General features: G+C 67.1%; 2 protein-coding genes across 2 annotated transcripts in view; both read left to right on the forward strand.

Moving 5' to 3' along the window:
* The window catches only part of LOC116797962 (erythroblast NAD(P)(+)--arginine ADP-ribosyltransferase-like), a 471,907-nt gene that overhangs the window by 68,696 nt on the left and 381,442 nt on the right, over nt 1-21,769 (forward strand). The gene's annotated exons all lie outside the window — the stretch shown is intronic.
* The window catches only part of PLEC (plectin), an 80,694-nt gene that overhangs the window by 17,106 nt on the left and 41,819 nt on the right, over nt 1-21,769 (forward strand). The window contains exons 7-31 of the mRNA XM_032699162.1: nt 1,296-1,411; nt 1,505-1,611; nt 1,693-1,812; nt 2,403-2,498; nt 2,903-3,030; nt 3,691-3,784; nt 3,876-4,030; nt 4,990-5,311; nt 6,490-6,567; nt 6,931-7,092; nt 8,253-8,357; nt 8,810-8,905; nt 8,985-9,110; nt 10,186-10,338; nt 11,647-11,801; nt 11,875-12,001; nt 12,084-12,267; nt 12,873-13,030; nt 13,648-13,826; nt 14,193-14,331; nt 14,409-14,765; nt 15,699-15,782; nt 15,925-16,029; nt 16,218-16,316; nt 17,969-21,349. Coding sequence (XP_032555053.1) covers nt 1,296-1,411; nt 1,505-1,611; nt 1,693-1,812; nt 2,403-2,498; nt 2,903-3,030; nt 3,691-3,784; nt 3,876-4,030; nt 4,990-5,311; nt 6,490-6,567; nt 6,931-7,092; nt 8,253-8,357; nt 8,810-8,905; nt 8,985-9,110; nt 10,186-10,338; nt 11,647-11,801; nt 11,875-12,001; nt 12,084-12,267; nt 12,873-13,030; nt 13,648-13,826; nt 14,193-14,331; nt 14,409-14,765; nt 15,699-15,782; nt 15,925-16,029; nt 16,218-16,316; nt 17,969-21,349 — 6,826 coding nt within the window. The remainder of the gene's footprint in view (nt 1-1,295; nt 1,412-1,504; nt 1,612-1,692; nt 1,813-2,402; nt 2,499-2,902; nt 3,031-3,690; nt 3,785-3,875; nt 4,031-4,989; nt 5,312-6,489; nt 6,568-6,930; nt 7,093-8,252; nt 8,358-8,809; nt 8,906-8,984; nt 9,111-10,185; nt 10,339-11,646; nt 11,802-11,874; nt 12,002-12,083; nt 12,268-12,872; nt 13,031-13,647; nt 13,827-14,192; nt 14,332-14,408; nt 14,766-15,698; nt 15,783-15,924; nt 16,030-16,217; nt 16,317-17,968; nt 21,350-21,769) is intronic.

Genomic DNA, 21,769 nt, shown 5'->3' on the forward strand with positions numbered 1-21,769 from the left:
GATCGATCCTGTGTGTGGAGTGTGCTCACTGGGATCGATCCTGTGGGTGGGGTGTGCTCGCTGGGATCGATCCTGGGGGTGGGGTGTGCTCACTGGGATCAGCCACATCGATCATGTGGGTGGGGTGTGCTCACTGGGATCGATCCTGTGGGTGGGGTGTGCTCACTGGGATCAGGCACATCGATCCTGTGGCTGGGGTGTGCTCACTGGGATCGATCCTATGTGTGGGGTGTGCTCACTGGGATCAGCCACATCGATCCTGGGGGTGGGTGTGCTCACTGGGATCGATCCTGTGGGTGGGGTGTGCTCACTGGGATCGATCCTGAGGGTGGGGTGTGCTCACTGGGATCGATCCTGAGGGTGGGGTGTGCTCACTGGGATCGATCCTGGGGATGGGGTGTGCTCACTGGGATCGATCCTGGGGATGGGGTGTGCTCACTGGGATCAGCCACATCGATCCTATGTGTGGGGTGTGCTCACTGGGATCGATTCTGGGAGTGGGGTGTGCTCACTGGGATCAGGCACATTGATCCTGTGGGCAGGCATGTGTTCACCAGGGCTGGCCGGTGATCCCACTCGGGGTGATGTGGGCACGTGCTCCCGACAAGCCCCAGCCCACTGTCCCACGCCAGCAGTGCCGTGCCCACCGTGGCGTGCCAGGGTGCAGGCAGGCATGTCCACGGGTCCTGCTGGGACCACTGTGTGCTTTTGGGGAGCGCGACTATGTGCAGGCCTGTGCCAGATGGGGGGAGGCACCCTCACTGTTCCATGTCACATCCATGCCGTGCCCTGCACTGAGCTGCTGCCACGCCCAGCTTGGCCCCCCCCATGGAGCCACAGGAGGGGCTGAGGTGTCTGCCCCAGAGGGCATGGGGTGTCATTCCCACGGGGGATTGGGGTGTCAGTCCCACAGGGCATTGGGGTGTCTGCCCTACAGGGGATTGGAGCGTCAGACCCACAGAGGACTGGGGTGCCAGCCCCACAGGGGGTTGGGGTGTCTGTCCCACGGGGGACGGGGGAGTCAGTCTCACGAGGGGTTGAGATGCCCATCCCGCAGGCCACGGGGGTTCTGCCTGCACTGGGGTTCCTGCTGGGGACTGCGGGGTATCCCCAGCTCCCAGTGCCCCTGTGCCGGGTGTGGGAGTCTGACCCGCTGCCGGTGCCCCCAGTGCGGGTGTGTGGGGCACGGGGTGTGAGGCAGCGGTGAAGGCAGCCCCAGGGAGGGGGCGGACCTGCTGTCCTGGGGTTTTGGGGTCCCACGGCCCTGCTGACCCCTGCTGACCTGCTGCTCACAGGCCGATGCTGATCGACATGAGCCGGGTGTATCGTCAGAGCAACCTGGAGAACCTGGACCAGGCCTTCACCGTGGCCGAGCGGGACCTGGGTGTGACGCGGCTGCTGGACCCCGAAGGTACGGGCTGGGGTGAACCAGGGGGGTCCCTCAACAGAGCCCCCGTCCCTCCCTGCCACGGGGTCCCCCCGTCTGACCCCTCCCTCTCTGCAGACGTGGACGTGGCGCAGCCAGACGAGAAGTCCATCATCACTTACGTGTCCTCACTGTACGATGCCATGCCGCGTGTGCCCGAGGTGCAGGACGGCGTCAAGGCCAACGTGAGTCGGGGAGCCGGGGGGTCACCGCTGCTGCCACCCCCGCGGTGTCACCCCCAGCCCCACATGTGTCCCCGTCCCCAGGAGCTGCAGCTGCGCTGGCAGGAGTACTACGAGGTGGTGACGGGGCTGCTGCAGTGGAGCCGGCAGCACTCGACGCTCTTCGAGGAGCGTCGCCTCCCCGCCAGCTACGAGGAGATCGAGGTGAGGCCACCAGCACAGCACGGGCGTGGGGACACAGAACAGGGCTGGTGCTGCTGGCACGGCACAGGCACGGGGATGGAGTGGGATAGCGCTGGTGCTGCCAGCGTGGCACAGGCATGGGGGCTGGGGACAGATACAGGGACAGGGACGGTGCTGTCACAGGGATGACTGGCCCCGGGAGCCACCAGTGCCTGGGGCAGTGCGTGGTGGGGTCCCAACTGGCCCATGGCCCCACTGGGGGTGGTTCCTGTCTGGCTGGCAGCCCCTTTGCTGGCATGGCCAGCTGTGCTCTGCCGTGGGTCACTGGGAGACCAGTGCACGGCCATGGAGCTGAGCCCCCAGCGGTGCCAGCCCAGGGGTCTGCAGGGAGCAGGAGCTCAGAGCTGTGGCACAGCCGGGCGCCCTGTCGGGGGGGCTCCCCTGACTCACCCTCCCTGGCTGTGCCGTGAGTCACCGCTGGCAAAGCCCGGCACAGCCACTTCCTTCCCGCCATTGCACGCATGGAAAACTGGAGGGGGGGTGGATTCCCGAGGAGGGGTCAGCGTTGGCAGGGGGTCCCTGCTCAGCTGACCCCCCCCCGCCTCCGGCAGATCCTCTGGCGCCAGTTCCTCAAGTTCAAAGAGACGGAGCTGCCGGCCCGGGAGGCCGACAAGAACCGCTCCAAAGCCATCTTCCAGGCGCTGGAGGTGTGCGGGCCGGGGTCCTGGGGGGCTCCCCAGGGGTCTGGGATCCATGGGGTGGGGGGCCTGAGGGTAGGGGCCCTGTGGCTGGAGGTTCTGGGGGGCTGGGACCCCAAAGGGTGGGAGCTCTGGGGCTGGGTTCCTGAGGGGTGGGGGTCCTCTGGGGCCTTGGGGAGGTGGGGATGGGTCCCAAGGGGATGATGGTCCCATGGGGGCTGGGGATCCTGGGGAGCCAGGGGTCTTGGGGGGCTGGGGGTGGGTCCTAAGGAGATGATCATCCCGGGGTGCCGGGGGTCCCAAGGGGATGATGGTCCCGTGTGCCGGGAGCCTCGGGGTGCCGGGTGTCCCATGGCAGCCCCCGGCACACCCCCGGGGGGTCACGGGCAGTGTCTGACATTTGGGGGGCACAGGGCGCGGTGCAGTCGGGGCAGCTGAAGGTGCCCCCCGGGTACCACCCGCTGGACGTGGAGAAGGAGTGGGGGTGGCTGCACGTGGCTGTGCTGGAGCGGGAGAAGCTGCTGCGGGCAGAGTTCGAGAGGCGAGTGGGGGGGGCCGGGGGGGGACCGGGCAGGGCTGTGCTGGCACCCACACCCCCTTCCCGCTGCCAAACCACGGGGCTGGGCCGGGGTGGGGTGTCCCGGCCCCCCCGAGGGGGAACCACAAGGCCGTGAGTCATCGCTCTCGCTGGGAATCCAGCGGGGCCGCTGCCCTCGAGCACGGCACGGCCCGAGCGCGGCACGGCCCGAGAGCGGCACGGCCCGAGTGTGGCACGGCCGGAGCACGGCACGGCCCGAGAGCGGCACGGCCCGAGCGCGGCACGGCCCGAGAGCGGCACGGCCCTAGCGCGGCACGGCGGGACAGGGCAATGGGGAGGGGGGTGGGATGGGGATAGGGAGCAGGGTGAGGAGTGGGATGGGGGGCAGGATGGGGGATGAGATGGGATGGAGACTGGGATCAGGATGGGGATTGGGAGCGGGAAGGGGATGGGGGGGGACTGGGATTGGGATGAGGGGCAGGATGGGGACAGGAAGCAAGATGGAGATGGGGATCAAGATGTGAATATGGGGTGGGATGGGGGGCACGATGAGGATGGGGAGTGGGATAGGGAGCAGGATGCAGAGTGGGACAGAACTGATGCCGTGCATGGGCAGGACAGGTGCCCTCAAAGGTGCTGACTGTATCCCCCGTGTCCCCACAGGCTGGAGCGGCTGCAGCGCGTGGTCACCAAGCTGCAGATGGAGTCGGGGATCTGCGAGGAGCAGCTGAACCAGGCGGACGCTCTGCTGCAGGCGGTGAGTGACGACGGCACCGGGGCGAGGGGGCCTGGCGGGACCCCCACCAGGACCCCGAGCCTGGCCGTGACCCCACGGTCCCCTCCCGCAGGACGTGCGGCTGCTGGCAGCGGGGAAGGCACCACAGAAGGCGGCTGAGGTGGAGCGGGACCTGGACAAGGCCGATGCCATGATCCGGCTGCTCTTCAATGATGTCCAGAGCCTCAAGGACGGGCGGCACCCGCAGGGCGAGCAGATGTACCGCCGGTACGGCCCAGGGCAGGGGTTTGGGAGGGCTTGGAGGGCACCCCAGGGTGAGCAGATGTATGGCCCAGGGCAGGGGGTTTTTGGAGGGCACCCCAGGGTGAGCAGATGTATGGCCCAGGGCGGGGGGTTTGGGAGGGCTTGGAGGGCACCCCAGGGTGAGCAGATGTACAGCCCAGGGTGGGGGGTTTGGGAGGGCTTGGAGGGCACCCCAGGGTGAGCAGATGTACAGCCCAGGGCGGGGGGTTTGGGAGGGCTTGGAGGGCACCCCAGGGTGAGCAGATGTACAGCCCAGGGTGGGGGGTTTGGGAGGGCTTGGAGGGCACCCCAGGGTGAGCAGATGTACAGCCCAGGGTGGGGGGTTTGGGAGGGCTTGGAGGGCACCCCAGGGTGAGCAGATGTACCACTCGTACAGCCCGGGGAGAGGGGTTTGGGAGGGCTTGGAGGGCACCCCAGGGTGAGCACCCCCCCCTCCCGGGGCAGGGGGCTGGGGAGGTCCCCACAGCCTGTCCCCATAGCCCTGTGCCCCCCAGAGCCCTCCATGTCCCCCATGTCTCCCTTTTTCTCCCTGGCCCCCATGTCCCCAAAGCCCTGCATGCCCCCCAAAGACCTCCATGTACCCTGTGTCCCTCATCTTACTTGTGCCCCTTGAAGCACTCCAAAGACCACCATGCTGCTCATGCCCCACATGCTCCTTGCACCCCCAAAGCCCCCCACGGCCCCTGTGCCCCGCAAAGCCCCCTGTGACTCCTCTGCCCTCCACGCCTCCTGTGTCCCTCATGGCCCCTGTGTCCCCTGTACCCCTCAAAGCCCTCCAAGCCTTCTGCAGCCCTTGTGCCTCCAAAAGCTCCCCAAGGCTCCTGTGACCCCAAAGCCTCCCGTGCTCCCAAAGCTCCCGTGTCCCCTGTGCCCTCCATGTCCTCTGTGCCCCCCGTGCCCCCACTGACGCCCCCGCCCCGCAGGGTGTACCGGCTGCACGAGCGCCTGGTGTCCATCCGCACCGAGTACAACCTGCGGCTCAAGTCGGGGGCGGCGGTGACGGCGGTGACGGCGGTGACGGCCGCGTCCGTGGCCTCGGGGCAGCGGCGGCCGGAGCCGGACGAGGCACCGCTGCGGTACCTGCAGGACCTGCTGGCCTGGGTGGAGGAGAACCAGCGGCGCGTGGCCACGGCCGAGTGGGGCGCGGACCTGCCCACCGTGGAGACCCACCTGGGCGCCCACCGAGGGCTGCACCGCGCCATCGAGGAGTTCCGCGCCAAGGTGGAGCGGGCGCGGGCCGACGAGGTGAGACCCCCGGGGTGCTGGGGACCCCCTGTCCTTAGAGCTGATGAGGTGAGACCCCCAGGGTGCTGGGGACCCCCTGTCCTTGGGGCTGATGAGGTGAGACCCCCGGGGTGCTGGGGACCCCCTGTCCTTGGGGCTGACGAGGTGAGATCCCCGGGGTGCTGGGGACCCCCCTGTCCTTGGGGCTGACGAGGTGAGACCCCCGGGGTGCTGGGGACCCCCTGTCCTTGGGGCTGACGAGGTGAGACCCCCGGGGTGTTGGGGACCCCGTGTCCTTGGGGCTGACGAGGTGAGACCCCCAGGGTGCTGGGGACCCCCTGTCCTTAGAGCTGATGAGGTGAGACCCCCAGGGTGCTGGGGACCTCCTGTCCTTGGGGCCGATGAGATGAGACCCCCAGGGTGCTGGGGACCCCCTGTCCTTAGAGCTGATGAGGTGAGACCCCCGGGGTGCTGGGGACCCCCTGTCCTTGGGGCCAACGAGGTGAGACCCCCAGGGTGCTGGGGACCCCCTGTCCTTGGGGCTGATGAGGTGAGACCCCCAGGGTGCTGGGGACCCCCTGTCCTTGGGGCCAATGAGGTGAGACCCCTGGGTTGTTGGGGACCCCCTGTCCTTAGGGCTGATGAGATGAGACCCCTGGGGTACTGGGGACCACCCAGCTTTGGGGACCCTCCAGTCCTGGGGTCCCCCTGGTCCTGTGGCCAATGAGGCGAGCCCCCAGTCCTGGGGACCCCCAAGTCCCAGGGCTGAGGAGATGAGCCCCCGTGGGCAGCTGTGGATCCCCTGGTCCTGGGGGATCTCTGGGGCTGCCCCCACCCCTGTTCCTGAGCATTTCCCATGGGGCTGCCCCAGGTGGGACTGCCCCCGCTCTGCACCTGGGAGTCCCTGGGGTGCCAGGGCTTTATGCAGGTTGGGGGGGACTTGGGGGAGAGCAGCCCATTCTGGCTCTGCCCTCGCTCTGGAGCCCCCCCGCCATGTCCCAGGGTGCCCTGGGAGGTTGGGGGGCTTCGTGCCCCAAGGGTATCCCCTAGTCCCCCCAACACCTGCACCCTTGGTCTGTCCCCTTTGCTGCCCTCCCCGTGTGCCCCCCTGCCCTCACCCCCACTGCGGGGTGCAGGGGGGCTCCGGGGGTGCTGCTGTCCTTTGTGGGGCCCTGGCACTGATGGTGTGTCCTCCCCAGACCCAGCTGTCCCCTGGCCCCCGCGGCGCCTACCGGGAGTCCCTGGGCAAGCTGGAGCTGCAGTACGCCAAGCTGCTGGTGAGGGCTGGGGGGGTCAGGGGGGGACCATGGGGGGGACCTGCTGGGGAGGGCTGGGGGGTCGGGGGGACCATGGTGGGGACCTGCTGGGGAGGGCTGGGGGGTCGGGGGGGCCATGGCGGGGACCTGCTGGGGACCTGTGATGGGGGTCGGGGGGCGTGACATGGCGGGGACCTGGTAGGGTGGGTGTGACGTGGGAGGGGGTGATGACAGGGGTCCTGCTGGAGGGGGGTGAGGGCTGTGGGCGGGGGAACGTGTGGGCAGGAGGATGCGGGACGTGGGGGGGCACACGTGGGGGTGAGGGTGGGGAGGGGTGGCCGTGCGGGGCGAGGACGTGGCTGCAGCCCCACCGTGTCCCCCCAGAACTCCTCCAAGTCGCGGCTGCGGCACCTGGAGAGCCTCCACGGCTTCGTGAGCGCCGCCACCAAGGAGCTGCTGTGGCTCAGCGAGCGCGAGGAGGAGGAGGTGGCCTTCGACTGGAGCCACCACAACCCTGCCATGGCTGCCAAGAAGGAGAGTTACTCGGTATGGGCACGGCGTGGTGGCACGTGGGCACAGGATGGGCATGGACGTGGGCAGGGACATGGACATGGGCGTAGGCACAGGGATGGGCATGGACACGGACACGGGCACGGAGATGGGCATGGGCACAGGGGTGGACGTGGACGTGGGCACAGAGATGGGCACAGGTGTGACACGGACACGCACACGGACACGCACACGTGGAGGAGACCTGCTGCACATGCATGTGCACACAGACACGCACGTGGACCTGTACATGGATGTGAAAACACACACGTGTGCCATCCTTGCTCAGACATGGACACAGACACGGACCCAGATGTGCACACACACTCACACACACGTGTGCCATCCTTGCTCAGACATGGACACAGACACGGACCCAGACGTGCACGCACACTCACACATACGTGTGCCATCCTTGCTCAGACACGGACATGGACATGGACCCAGACGTGCACACACACTCACACACACGTGTGCCATCCTTGCTCAGACACGGACATGGACATGGACCCAGACGTGCACACACACTCACACACACGTGTGCCATCCTTGCTCAGACACAAACACAGACACGGACCCAGACATGTGCACACGCACACACACACACATGTGCCATCCTTGCTCAGACACGGACATGGACATGGACCCAGACGTGCACACACACACACACGTGTGCCATCCTTGCTCAGACACAGACATGGACGTGGACCCAGACATGCACACACACTCACACACACTCACACATGCACACGTGTGCTGTCCCTGCACACGGACACACGCACATGGCTGTGCCATCCCCGCATGGGGCTGTGCCACGTGGTCCCGTCCCTGCTCCGCAGTGCTGAGCCCCCTTGTCCCCTGCCCCTGCCCCCCGAGCCCCTGTGACTGCCCTGCCCACCCCCACACCCAGAGCTCCCCCCACGCACACACAGGGCCATGCACGGAGACCCCCTCCACCCATGCACACGTGTGTGAGCCCTGAGCCCCCTGATGTGTACACGTGTGTGAGCCCTGACCCTGCAGCTGTGCACATGTATGTGAGCCCTGGGCCCCCTGACATGTACATGTGTGTGAGCCCTGAGCCCCCTGACATGTACACGTGTGTGAGCCCTGGGCCTCCTGACATGTACACGTGTGTGAGCCCTGACTCCCCCCAGGCGCTGATGCGGGAGCTGGAGCTGCGGGAGCGTCGGATCCAGGATCTGCGGAGCTCGGGGGAGCGGCTGCTGCGTGAGGAGCACCCCGGGGCACAGACACTGGAGGTGGGCACAGGGACATAGTGGGGGGGGTCGCGGCGGGGGCTTTGGGAGAGCAGCTGCTGCACAGGGAACACCCTGGGATGCAGGCACTGGAGGTGGGCACGGGGCTGGAGGGGTACAGGGAAGAGGGTGGGGGGCACAGGAGGCTGGGGGAGCTGCAGGGTCTGGGGGAGCTGGATCTGGAGGGTGGGGGGAATCTGGAGGGGGCCTGGGAGTCTCGGAGAGCTTGAGGGGCCTGGGGGGCCTGGGAGAATCTGGAGGGCTTGGGGGTCCTGGTGGTTCAGGGAGGGGGATCAGGGAGGCTTGGGCACTGGGGGGCACTGGCGTGGGTGTGGGTGCAGGGTCAGGTGTGGGTGCAGGTACAGGTGAGGGTGCGGGTGGGGGTGCCGGTACCAGTGCAGGTGCCCTCAGTGCCAGCCCTGATGTGTCCCCACCCTGCTCCCCGCCCCCTCCAGGCGTTCCTGGCGGCTCTGCAGACCCAGTGGAGCTGGATGCTCCAGCTCTGCTGCTGCATCGAGACCCACCTGAAGGAGAACACCAACTACTTCCAGGTACGGGGGGGGGCCAGGAAGGGGTTGGGGGGGTCGGAGGGAGGGGGTGACCCCAGTGCTGACCCCTTTCCCCCCCCAGTTCTTCAGCGAGGTGCGAGAGACCGAGGAGCTGCTGCGGAAGACGGAGGAGACGATGCGGCGCAAGTTCAGCTGCGACCGCGGCACCACGGCCACGCGCCTCGAGGACCTACTGCAGGACCTCGCGGTGAGGGCTCGCCTGGGACCCCCACGGGGACCCACAGACCCCCCTGCAGTGACCCCCAGATCCTGGGGGATCCCCCTGAGGTGACCCTCACAAGATCCCCAGGGTAACCCCCCCAAGATCCCCGGGGTGAGCTCCCAGGATGACCCTGCTGCAGGACCTCGTGGTGAGGGAAAATGGGACTCTGGGGGGACCCCCAAGGTGACCCCCCCAAGGTGGCCCCTCCAGGGTGACCCCCAGCCCCATGGTAACCCCAAAGGGATCCTCACAGGGTGACTCTCAGCCCCTTGGCAACCCTGGTGTGACCCCCTGCAATCTGTGACCCCCTGCAATCTGTGACCCCCTGCAATCTGTGACCCCCTGCAACTTGTGACCCCCTGCAACGTGTGGCCCCCTGCAACGTGTGACCCCCTGCAATCTGTGACCCCCTGCAATCTGTGACCCCCTGCAATCTGTGACCCCCTGCAACGTGTGACCCCCTGCAACGTGTGACCCCCTGCAATCTCTGACCTCCTGCAATGTGTGACCCCCTGCAATCTCTGACCCCCTGCAGTGTGTGACTCCCCTCCCTCCTGCCCTCCCCACTGCAGCCCCTGGAGTGACCCCCGGTGCCTGAGCCCACAACAACCCAAGGGTTGCCCTCCAGCCCCCTTGCAGCCCCCACAGTGACCTCCCCAGGGGTGACCCCACCAGAGGTGACCTCCCCCACAGTGTGTGAGCCCTATGGCCGCTCCAGGGGTGACCCCAGTCCCACTGCAGCCCCCAAAATATGAGTCCCACTGCAGCCCCAGAGGTGTCCAGCTGCAGGATGCTGGGGTGTCACCCCCACTGCAGCCTCTGGGGTGACCCTCAACACATGCCCCCACTGTAACAGGCCAGGATGACCCCCCCCTCATATTCCTGACCCCACCCCCAAACCCCCAGAACCCCTCCAAAATCCTGAGAGCTCCCAAAACCTTTGGGACCTCCCAGTATTCCTGAGCTCCCCTAAAACACCTGGTATCCCCCTAAATTTTTGATGCCCCTACAAACCGTGGGATTCCCAGAATCCTGAGGTGCCCCGAACCTGCTCCCACAGGAGCAGAAGGAGCAGCTGGCAGAGCTGGGGACGCAGCTGGGGGGTCTCGCCCGCCGTGCCAGGACCATCGTGCAGCTGAAGCCGCGGAGCCCCGGGACCCCCCTGCAGGGCCGGCCCCCCATCCAGGCCGTCTGTGACTACAAGCAAATGGAGGTGGGGGGGTCACGGGGACTGGGGTGGTGCAGGGGGGAGGTGGGAAGATGTGGGGGGGTGTGGTGGGACCAGCATCCCAGTCTGACACGGGGTCCGTGGGGGGATATGGGCGGACACGGGACGATCCACACGCTGGTCTGACACCACTCTGGGGGACATGGGGAAATACAGCGGGTCCCCCACCCCGCTTTCATGCTGCCCCAGTCCCATGAAGGGACACAGGGTGGCCCCCCACCCCCTTCTGATGCCACCCCAGCCCCACTGGGGGCTGTAGGGGGGACACTGGGGACCACCCGCTCCAGTCTGAGACCACCCTGGTGCCATGGGAGGACACTGGGGAATATGAGGGGCCAGCGAGACCCCCCCTATCTGGTGCTGCCCCAGCCCCTGGGGGGACACAGGGGCAGACATGGGAGGGGGACACTGGGGACCGCCTACCCCATGGGGGGGACATGGAGGGATATGGGGAGACATAGGGGAATATGGGGGGACACAGAATGCACATGGGGGAGCCCCACCCTGCTCTAACTCTGCCCTGGCCCCATGGGGGGACACGGTGGGGGACACAGGGGTCCCTCACCCCAGTCTGACACCATTCCAACTCCATGGGGAGACACAGGGGTCCCCCACCCCAATCTGACACCATTCCAACTCCATGGGGAGACACAGGGGTCCCTCACCCCAGTCTGACACCATTCCAACCCCATGGGGGGACACGGTGGGGGACACAGGGGTCCCTCACCCCAGTCTGACACCATTCCAACTCCATGGGGAGACACAGGGGTCCCCCACCCCAGTCTGACACCATTCCAACTCCATGGGGAGACACAGGGGTCCCTCACCCCAGTCTGACACCATTCCAACTCCATGGGGAGACACAGGGGTCCCTCACCCCAGTCTGACACCATTCCAACTCCATGGGGGACACAGGGGTCCCTCACCCCAGTCTGACACCATTCCAACTCCATGGGGGACACAGGGGTCCCCCACCCCAGTCTGACACCATTCCAACTCCATGGGGAGACACAGGGGTCCCTCACCCCAGTCTGACACCATTCCAACTCCATGGAGAGACACAGGGGTCCCTCACCCCAGTCTGACACCATTCCAACTCCATGGGGGACACAGGGGTCCCTCACCCCAGTCTGACACCATTCCAACTCCATGGGGAGACACAGGGGTCCCTCAGCCCAGCCTGACACCATTCCAACTCCATGGGGGACACAGGGGAATGTGGTGGGGACACAGGGGCATATGGGGGGACACGGGGGGACACAGGGTACCCCGCCCTCACCCCGTGCCCTGCAGGTGACGGTGCACAAGAACGACACGTGTGCCCTGCTGAACCACTCGCAGCCGCAGCAGTGGCGGGTGCTGAGCGCCGGCGGCAGCGAGGCCGTCGTGCCCTCGGTCTGCTTCCTCCTGCCGCCCCCCAACAAGGAGGCTCTGGATGCTGTGCACAGGTGGGGACAGTGACCCCGCGCCCCTCCCCGAGCACCCCCGCGCTCCTGCCCCGCTCACTCTGCGTCCCCTTAGGCTGGAGACCACCCACCAGCAGCTGCTGGGGCTGTGGCAGCGGCTGCACCAGGACCTGCGCAGCCTCCGCGCCTGGCAGTACCTGACCCGGGACATCCAGCAGATCCAGTCCTGGACGCACATCACGGTGAGTCCCCGGGGGTCCCAGGGTGGCGCGGGGGTCCCGGGGGTCCCGGCGGGGGCTGATGTGGCCACGCCCCCCCCCCCAGTTCCGGACGCTGCCGGCAGAGGAGGTGCGGCAGGTCCTGCGCAGCCTGGAGAGCCACTACCAGGAGTTCCTGCGGGACAGCCAGGACGCCCAGAGCTTCCAGCCCGACGATCGGCTGCAGGTGGAGCGTGACTACAACGCCTGCACCCACAAATACGAGCTGCTGCTGCGCAGCCAGGAGAAAGGTGGGTCCCTGCTGTGGGTCCCTGCAGTGTCCCCAGGGTCTCCCCAGGTGCTGAGCTGTCTCCCTGTTCCCCTCCTCTACCACGGGTCTCTGGGGTGTCCCTGGGGCACTGAGCCATCTACTCTTCCCCAGGGTGCTGAGCGGTGCCCGTGTGCCCCCTCCCCACCTCAGCTCCCCAGGGCGTCCCTGTGATGTCCCGCGGTGCTGAGCCATCCCTGTGGTGTCCCACGGTGCTGAGCCATCCCTGTGGTGTCCCGCGGTGCTGAGCCATCCCTGTGGTGTCCCACGGTGCTGAGCCATCCCTGTGGTGTCCCGCGGTGCTGAGCCATCCCTGTGGTGTCCCGCGGTGCTGAGCCATCCCTGTGGTGTCCCACGGTGCTGAGCCATCCCTGTGGTGTCCCGCGGTGCTGAGCCATCCCTGTGGTGTCCCACGGTGCTGAGCCATCCCTGTGGTGTCCCATGGTGCTGAGCCATCCCTGTGGTGTCCCGCGGTGCTGAGCCATCCCTGTGGTGTCCCATGGTGCTGAGCCATCCCTGTGGTGTCCCGCGGTGCTGAGCCATCCCTGTGGTGTCCCATGGTGCTGAGCCATCCCTGTGTCCCCCCAGGAGAGCAGGACGAGTCGCTGTGCAAGAGCTACATCTCGCAGCTGAAGGACATCCGGCTGCAGCTGGAGAGCTGCGAGAGCCGCACCGTGCACCGGCTGCGCCTGCCCCTGGACGCCGACCCGCTGCGGGAGTGTGCCCAGCGCCAGGCCGAGCAACAGGTGTGTGACACGTGTGTGGGGTGTGTGACACATGTGTGCGGGCGTGTGACACGTGTGTGGGTGTGTGACACGTGTGTGCAGGCGTGTGAGATGCGTGTGTGGGCATGTGACACGCATGTGCAGGCATGTGACATGTGTGTGCGGGCACGTGACACGTGTGTGGGCGTGTGACACGTGTGTGCGGGCGTGTGACACGCGTGTGATGTGCACGGACGGGGACCTCGGTGCCAGGAGGGGGCTGGGGGCTGTCATGGAGTCTCAGAATGGTTTGGCTTGGAAAAGCCTCTGAGCCCATCGAGTCCGACTGCTCCCCCAGCACTGCCAGGTCCGCCAGCAAACCGTGTGCCCACGTGCCACATCCACACAGCTGTTAAACCCCCCCAGGGATGGGGACTCTACCCCTGCCCTGGGCAGCCTGTGCCAGGGCTGTACAGCCCTTCTTCTTCAGGAGTTGTTCCCAGTATCCTGTGTAAACCTCCCCTGCCGACTTGCTGTGGTGGGCTGCAGACCCTGCCCCTGCTCGGCTCCTCCTCGGGTCCAGGGGGACCAGGGGAGCATCGGATGGGGGTTTGCCCTGACCCACAGCTGGCAGGGACTGAGGGACTCCCTCCCTACAGCAAACCCACCTGGAGCTGGAGGGCATCCAGAAGAACCTGGCCAAGGTCAGCGAGAAGACGGAGCAGGTGCTGGCGCAGCCGGAGCAGGCGGGCTCAGCCCCCGTCCTGCGCTCCGAGCTGGAGGTCACCCTGCGGAAGATGGAGCAGGTGTACAGCCTCTCCAGCATCTACCTGGAGAAGTGAGTGTGATCCTGGCCCTGACACTGCACGGCTTCTTGGAACCCTGGGCTGGGAATGAGCCTGGGCAGCTGGTGGGGCTCAGGGGCTTGGGGGAAGCCAGTGTGTCCTTCCCTTCCCTGTTGTCTCTTCGTTTCCCTCTTTGTTTCTGTTCACTGTTTCCATCTCCTTTCCTTGCCTTGCCCTCTGCCCTTCCCTTCTTCCTTCTCCCTTTTATTTCCCTTTTCCTTCCCTCATGTCGCTGTGCTGCCACCCTGGCTGAGCTGTCCCACTCTCAGCTGATCCCATCCTGTCCCACTGCCATCCCACTCCTGTCCTACCCCTGGCTGATCAGCTCTGCTCCCGGCTGATCCCTCCCTCTGCCACAGGCTGAAGACCATTGGGCTGGTGATCCGGAGCACGCAGGGGGCTGAGGAGCTGCTCCGCAAGTACGAGGAGCAGCTGAAGGATGTGCAGGCGGTGCCGGCTGACCTGGCTGAGCTGGAGGCCAGCAAGGCTGAGCTGAAGGTACCGGGGGGTTCCGGGGAGTGCCGGGGGAGCTGGGGGAGCTGGGGCCGGCACTGACCCCTGCCCACCTGCTGCAGCGGCTGCGGGCGCAGGCCGAGGGGCACCAGCCCTTCTTCAGCACCCTGGAGACCGACCTCGGCAAGGCCAAGGACGTCAACGAGCGGATGGTCCGTGGCCACAGCGAGCGGGACGTGGACCTGGAGCGGTACCGGGAGCGGGTGCAGCAGCTGCTGGAGCGCTGGCAGGCCGTGCTGGGCCAGGCCGACCTGCGCCAGCGCGAGCTGGACCAGCTGGGCCGCCAGCTGCGCTACTACCGGCAGAGCTGCGACGCCCTGCGCCAGTGGATCCGCGACGCCCGGCAGCGCCAGGAGGGCATCCAGGCCGTGCCCATCACCGACAGCCGGGCCGTGCGCGAGCAGCTCCTGCAGGAGAAGGTAGAGCCGGCGCTGGGACGAGGGGTGTGCCCGGCCGTCCCTGGCTGCTGTGGGGCAAGGGGTGCTCTTTGTCATCCCCAGCGGGATGAGAGGTGTAGTGGGGCAAGGGGTGCTCTTGGTCATCCCCAGCGGGATGAGAGGTGTAGTGGGGCAAGGGGTGCTCTTGGTCATCCCCAGCGGGATGAGGGGTGCAGCCAGCCGCTCCTGGTGGGGCAGGGTGTGTGCCTGGCCATACCTGGCAGGGCAAGGGGTGCTCCTGGTCATCCCCAGCAGGATGAGGGGTGCAGCCAGCCACCCCTGGTGGGGCAGGGTGTGTGCCTGGCCGTCCCTGGCTGCTGTGGGGCAAGGGGTGCTCCTGGTCATCCCCAGCGGGACGAGAGGTGTAGTGGGGCAAGGGGTGCTCCTGGTCATCCCCAGCGGGATGAGGGGTGCACCCAGCCACCCCTGGTGGGGCAGGGTGTGTGCCTGGCCATACCCGGCTGTTGGGCAAGGAGTGCTCCTGGTCATCCCCAGCGGGATGAGGGGTGCAGCCAGCCACCCCTGGTGGGGCAGGGTGTGTGCCCAGCCGTCCCTGGCTGCTGTGGGGCAAGGGGTGCTCCTGGTCATCCCCAGCAGGATGAGAGGTGCAGCCAGCCATCCCTGGTGGGGCAGGGTGTGTGCCTGGCCATACCTGGCAGGGCAAGGAGTGCACCTGGCCATACCTGGCCCCAGTGTGGGGCTGTCCCTGCTGTGGTGGGGTGGGGAGGGCTCTTGGGTGGCCATGGTGAGACGAGGGATGCTCTTTTCTGTCCCTGGCTGTGTCAGGGCAAGGGGTGCTCTTGGCCATCCCCAGCAGGGTGAGGGGTGCTCCTGGCCATTCCCAGCTGTGGCGTGGCTGGGGGTGTTCTCAGGTGGCCGTGGGGTGCCTGGGCTCACCCTCACACGTCTCCCCAGAAACTGCTGGAGGAGTGTGAGCAGCACAAGGAGAAGGTGGAGGAGTGCCAGCGCTATGCCAAGCAGTACATCGATGCCATCAAGGTGCGCCTGCTGCCCAGGGGGCCGGGGCTGGGTGGGGCTGGAAGGGCAGCACAGTATCCCTTGGGGGACTGGGGGGGACAGTGCCAGGGCTGGGGGTCTCACCAGGGCTGTGATGGCATGCTGAGCACCCTCTCCCCGGCAGGACTATGAGCTGCAGCTCGTGAGCTTCAAGGCACAGGTGGAGCCGATGGCATCACCGGCTAAGAAGCCCAAAGTGCAGTCGGCGTCCGACAGCATCATCCAGGAGGTGAGGAGGATCCCACTGCTGTGGGCCCGGGGTGCCCCGTGGTTCCCAAAGTGTGGCTGATCATGAAGGGGTGGGCCTGGGGGGCTGCTGTGCAGACTCACCTCCGTCTGACCCCACCATCGCCGAGGGACCGGGGGGCCGTGGGTGTGCTCCCCTCCCTCCCTCGCTCTGACCCTCTGTCTCTGCAGTACGTGGACCTGCGGACGCAGTACAGCGAGCTGACCACGCTCACCACCCAGTACATCAAGTTCATCACCGAGACGCTGCGGCGGCTGGAGGAGGAGGAGGTAGGGAGCGGTGCGGGGCGGCACAGCCGGCTGTGTAACCGCAGGGAGCGCGGCTCACGGGGGTCTGGCCCCATCACTAACGCCAGCCCGTGGCTGTGACTCTGGCCCTGGACCCATCACTAATACTGGCCCTTGGCTGTGACTCTGGCTCCAACCCCATCACTAACGCTGCCCCATGGCCGTGACTCCGGCTCTGGCCCCATCACTAACACTGGCCCATGGCCGTAACTCTGGCACCAACCCCATCACTGACGCTGGCCCACGGCCTTGACTCCAGCCCTGGCCCCTATCACTGGCCCAGGGCTGTGACTCCGGCCCCAGCCCTGATCACTAACACTGGCCCATGGCCATGACTCCAGCCGTGGACCTATCAATAATGCTGGCCTGTGGCTGTGACTCTGACCCCATCACTAACGCTGGCCCACAGCCGTGGCTCCGGCCCCAACCCCTCGCTGGCCCTGGCCCATGGCTGTGACTCTGGCCTCATCACTAACGCTGGCCCTGGCCCATGGCTGTGATTCTGGCCTCATCACTAACACTGGCCCACAGCCTCTAACTCTTCCCCCTGCTGGGCTCCTGGGAGTGAGGCCACTGGCTCTGGGTGTGGAGGGTCTCTGAGCCGAGCCGGCTCTGGGCACCAGGGGCTCTGATGTGACTGGTGGTAGGAGGCACTTCCCAGATACACGTCGTGCAGTCAGCACCCGCCTGCGCATGCCGCTGTGCTGGGCGCCGGCCCGCGGGGTCTGGCGCAGGGTAACCTCTCTAACTCTTGGTTTCTGCCCTCGGAGCCGCTTTGCCGGTGCTTTTTCTTTGGGGATGTTTGTGTTGGTGGGGATCTAATGGAGGGTAAAAAACCAGGATGACTCTGGCAGCCCTGCACCAGGTACTCACTCTGCGCATGCCCCCTCCCCGCGGCACCCTCTGCCTTCTCCATAGCTCGCCCCGTCCTCCTCTGTCCCTCCTCAGCCCCTGTGCTGCTCCTGGGATCGGGGGTCTGGTGCAGGGATCCGGCTCCCTTGCATGAGTGCTGCCTGTGCCCGGGCCCTGCGGAGCGTGCGGCTGCCTCTCTCGTGGTGCATGTGGGGTGAGCGCTGCGCTCCCGCCTGGAAGGGGCCGGGAGGGGTTCGAACCAGCTGGATTGCTCTCTCCATCATCGAGGCTTTCCCGGCAGGGAAACCTCTGTTGGCATCGCCCTCGCACGGCTCCCCTCTCTCCTGCTCTTGGCGCTCGGGCCGTCTCTCTTCTTTGCCCACGGAGGGGGCTGTCTGTGCTGGCCCCTCACACAGGGAGCCACGGTAGTGGTGTCTCGCACGCTCTCGCATCTGTCTCCAACGCTTGGGCTCCGCTCGCGCTCCGTCCCTTCTCTCCGGTACGTGGCCGCCCGCTTCCCGCGCTGCTGTCTGGCTCCTGTCGCCTGTCTGCCTGCACTGTTGTGTGTCCCCTGTCCTGCCATCTGTCTTCTGGAAGCTGGTGTCACTGCCGCTGGCTCGTGGGGCGGCCCAGGGGCCAAAGCCCTTCCACGCACATTCTCCAGCTCTCCGCTGGCTCAGCGGTGCGTGGCTTGGCCGGCGTCGATGCCGCGGCGCGATCGCATCCCTTGTGATTTGTCTCTCTCTCCCCTCTCTGTCCCCTGCACCCTCTTTCCCCTCCAGAAAGCCGCCGAGAAGCTGAAGGAGGAGGAGAGGAAGCGGCTGGCGGAGGTGGAGGCGCAGCTGGAGAAGCAGCGGCAGCTGGCCGAGGCCCACGCCAAAGCCAAGGCGCAGGCGGAGGCGGAGGCACGGGAGCTGCAGCTCCGCATGCAGGAGGAGGTCACCCGGCGGGAGGTGGTGGCCGTGGACGCCGAGCAGCAGAAGCAGAACATCCAGCAGGAGCTGATGCAGCTGCGGCAGAACTCGGACCACCAGATCAAGTCTAAGGTCAAGCTGATCGAGGAGGCCGAGTACAACCGCAAGAAGGTGGAGGAGGAGATCCGCCTCATCCGCCTGCAGCTGGAGAGCACCGAGAAACAGCGGGAGGGCGCTGAGACGGAGCTGCAGGAGCTGCGGGCGCGCGCCGAGGAGGCCGAGCGGCAGAAGCGACAGGCGCAGGAGGAGGCCGAGCGCCTGCGCCGGCAGGTGAAGGAGGAGAGTCAGAAGAAGCGGGAGGCAGAGGAGGAGCTGAAGCGCAAGGTGCAGGCCGAGCGTGAGGCGGCGCGGGAGAAGCAGAAGGCGGTGGCGGACCTGGAGCAGCTGCGGCTGCAGGCGGAGGAGGCCGAGCGGCGCATGCGGCAGGCGGAGGCCGAGAAGGAGCGGCAGATCCTGGTGGCCCAGGAGGTGGCCCAGCGCAGCGCCGAGGCCGAGCTGCAGAGCAAGCGGCTCTCCTTCGCCGAGAAGACGGCGCAGCTGGAGCTGTCGCTGCAGCAGGAGCACGATGCGGTGGCCCAGCTGCAGGAGGAGGCCGAGCGGCTGAAGAGGCAGCAGCTGGAGGCCGAGCGCTCGCGGGAGGAGGCCGAGAAGGAGCTGGAGCACTGGCGGCAGAAGGCCAACGAGGCGCTGCGCCTGCGGCTGCAGGCCGAGGAGGTGGCCCACAAGAAGTCTCTGGCGCAGGAGGAGGCCGAGAAGCAGAAGGAGGACGCGGAGCGCGAGGCCCGCAAGCGCGCCAAGGCGGAGGAGGCGGCCCTGCGGCAGAAGGAGCTGGCGGAGGAGGAACTGGAGAAGCAGAGGGAGCTGGCGGAGGGCACGGCCCAGCAGAAGCTGGCGGCGGAGCAGGAGCTGATCCGACTGAAGGCGGAGATGGAGAACGGGGAACAGCAGCGCCTGCTCCTGGAGGAAGAGCTCTCTCGGCTGAAGAGCGAGGTGAACGAGGCCATCCAGAGGAGGAAGGAGCTGGAGGAGGAGCTGGCCAAGCTGCGGGCCGAGATGGAGGTTCTCCTGGAGAGCAAGGCCAAGACGGAGGAGGAGTCGCGCTCCAGCAGCGAGAAGTCGAAGCAGCGGCTGGAGGCGGAGGCCAGCAAGCTGCGGGAGCTGGCCGAGGAGGCCGCCCGCCTGCGTGCCCTCTCTGAGGAAGCCAAGCGGCAGCGGCAGCTGGCAGAGGAAGAGGCCGGCCGGCAGCGGGCCGAGGCCGAGCGCATCCTGAAGGAGAAGCTGGCGGCCATCAACGAGGCCTCGCGGCTGAAGGCGGAGGCGGAGATCGCGCTGAAGGAGAAGGAGGCGGAGAACGAGCGTCTGCGGCGGCTGGCGGAGGATGAGGCCTACCAGCGCAAGCTGCTGGAGGAGCAGGCGGCTCAGCACAAGCAGGACATCGAGGAGAAGATCGCCTTGCTGAAGCGCTCCTCCGAGAGCGAGCTGGAGCGGCAGAAGGGGCTGGTGGAGGACACGCTGCGGCAGCGGCGGCAGGTGGAGGAGGAGATCCGCGTCCTCAAGGCCAGCTTCGAGAGGGCCTCGGCCGGAAAGAGCGAGCTGGAGCGGGAGCTAAACCGCATCCGCGGGGAGGCCGAGGAGGTGCAGCGCAGCCGGGAGCAGGCGGAGCGGGAGGCTGAGAGGCAGCGGGCGCTGGCGCTGGAGGAGGAGGGCCGGCGGCGCGAGGCCGAGGAGAAGGTTCAGGCCATCCTGGCGGCCGAGGAGGAGGCCGGGCGGCAGCGGCGATTGGCCCTGGAGGAGGTGGAGCGGCTGCGGGCCATGGTGGAAGAGGCGCGGCGGCAGAAGGAGCTGGCCGAGAAGGAGTCGGAGCGGCAGATCCAGCTGGCGCGGGAGGCGGCGCAGAAGCGGATCGCGGCGGAGGAGAAGGCTCACCTGGCCGCCGTGCAGCAGAAGGAGCAGGAGCTGCTGCAGACGCGGCAGCAGGAGCAGAGCCTCCTGGACCGGCTGCGTGAGGAGGCCGAGCGGGCCCGGCGGGCGGCCGAGGAGGCTGAGTTTGCCCGCGGCAAGGCCGAGCAGGACGCCAGCCTGTCCCGGCAGCGCGTGGAGGAGGCCGAGCGGCTGAAGCAGCGGGCGGAGGAGGAGGCGCAGGCCAAGGCGCAGGCGCAGGCGGACGCGGAGAAGCTGCGGAAGGAGGCTGAGCTGGAGGCGGCGAAGCGGGCGCAGGCGGAGCAGGCGGCCCTGCGGCAGAAGCAGCTGGCCGACGCCGAGATGGAGAAGCACAAGAAGTTCGCTGAGCAGACGCTGCGGCAGAAGGCGCAGGTGGAGCAGGAGCTGACCAAGGTGAAGCTGCAGCTGGATGAGACGGACCATCAGAAGGGCATCCTGGACGAGGAGCTGCAGCGGCTGAAGGAGGAGGTGACGGATGCCGTCCGGCAGAAGGCCCAGGTGGAGGAGGAGCTCTTCAAGGTCCGGGTGCAGATGGAGGAGCTGGCCAAGCTGAAGAGCCGGATCGAGGAGGAGAACAAGGCGCTGATCCTCAAGGACAAGGACAACACGCAGAAGTTCCTGGCGGAGGAGGCTGAGAAGATGAAGCAGGTGGCGGAGGAGGTGGCCCGGCTGAGCGTGGAGGCGCAGGAGGCCGCCCGCATGCGGCAGCTGGCCGAGGACGACCTGGCACAGCAGCGGGCGCTGGCGGAGAAGATGCTGAAGGAGAAGATGCAGGCGGTGCAGGAGGCCACACGGCTGCGGGCCGAGGCTGAGATGCTGCAGAAACAGAAGGACCTGGCGCAGGAACACGCCAAGCGGCTGCAGGAGGACAAGGAGCAGATGCAGCAGCGCCTGGCTGAGGAGACCGAGGGCTTCCAGAAGACACTGGAGGCCGAGCGCCGGCGGCAGCTGGACATCACGGCCGAGGCCGAGCGCCTCAAGGTGCAAGTGGCGGAGATGAGCATGGCCCAGGCCAAGGCTGAGGAGGAAGCCAAGCGGTTCAAGAAGCAGGCGGAGGAGATCAGTGAGAGGCTGCACGAGACCGAGCTGGCCACGCAGGAGAAGATGACGCTGGTGCAGACCCTGGAGATCCAGCGGCACCAGAGCGATGAGGATGCAGAGAAGCTGCGGAAGGCCATTGCCGACCTGGAGAAGGAGAAGGAGAAGCTGAAGCAGGAGGCGGCGCTACTGCAGCAGAAGGCAGAGGAGGTACTGGGCTGTGGGTCCCCCTTTAGCAGTGGTGGTACACAGGGAGGCCGTCCCTCTCCCCAGCCACCCCACACCACCCCTGGCCAGGTCCCCAGGGACCATCACTGGGGATGGTGGGGCAGGACCCCCTGTGCAGGTCAAGGATGCTACCTTCAGTTGGGGACGCTGAAGCAAACCCCACAGGCAGTGTTGGAGCGGGACCCCCAGCCCCTCTCCTGCTGTGGAGGGGGGATCCCCACCACCCGGGCCGGCTCTTCAGCCCTGTGCTGTGTCCTGCCGTGTTCCTCTCTGTGCCCAGTTCCCAGCCTCAGTGCTGGAGGATCCCTCGTGTCCTCCCCCATTTGTCCTGCCCCGTGTTGTGTGTGTGGCTCCCTAACCCCGGCTCTGCTCTTTAACTCTTACCCAACATAGCGGAGTGTG

Source organism: Chiroxiphia lanceolata, chromosome 1 (genome assembly GCF_009829145.1).
Source record: "Chiroxiphia lanceolata isolate bChiLan1 chromosome 1, bChiLan1.pri, whole genome shotgun sequence".
Lineage (NCBI taxonomy): Eukaryota > Metazoa > Chordata > Aves > Passeriformes > Pipridae > Chiroxiphia > Chiroxiphia lanceolata.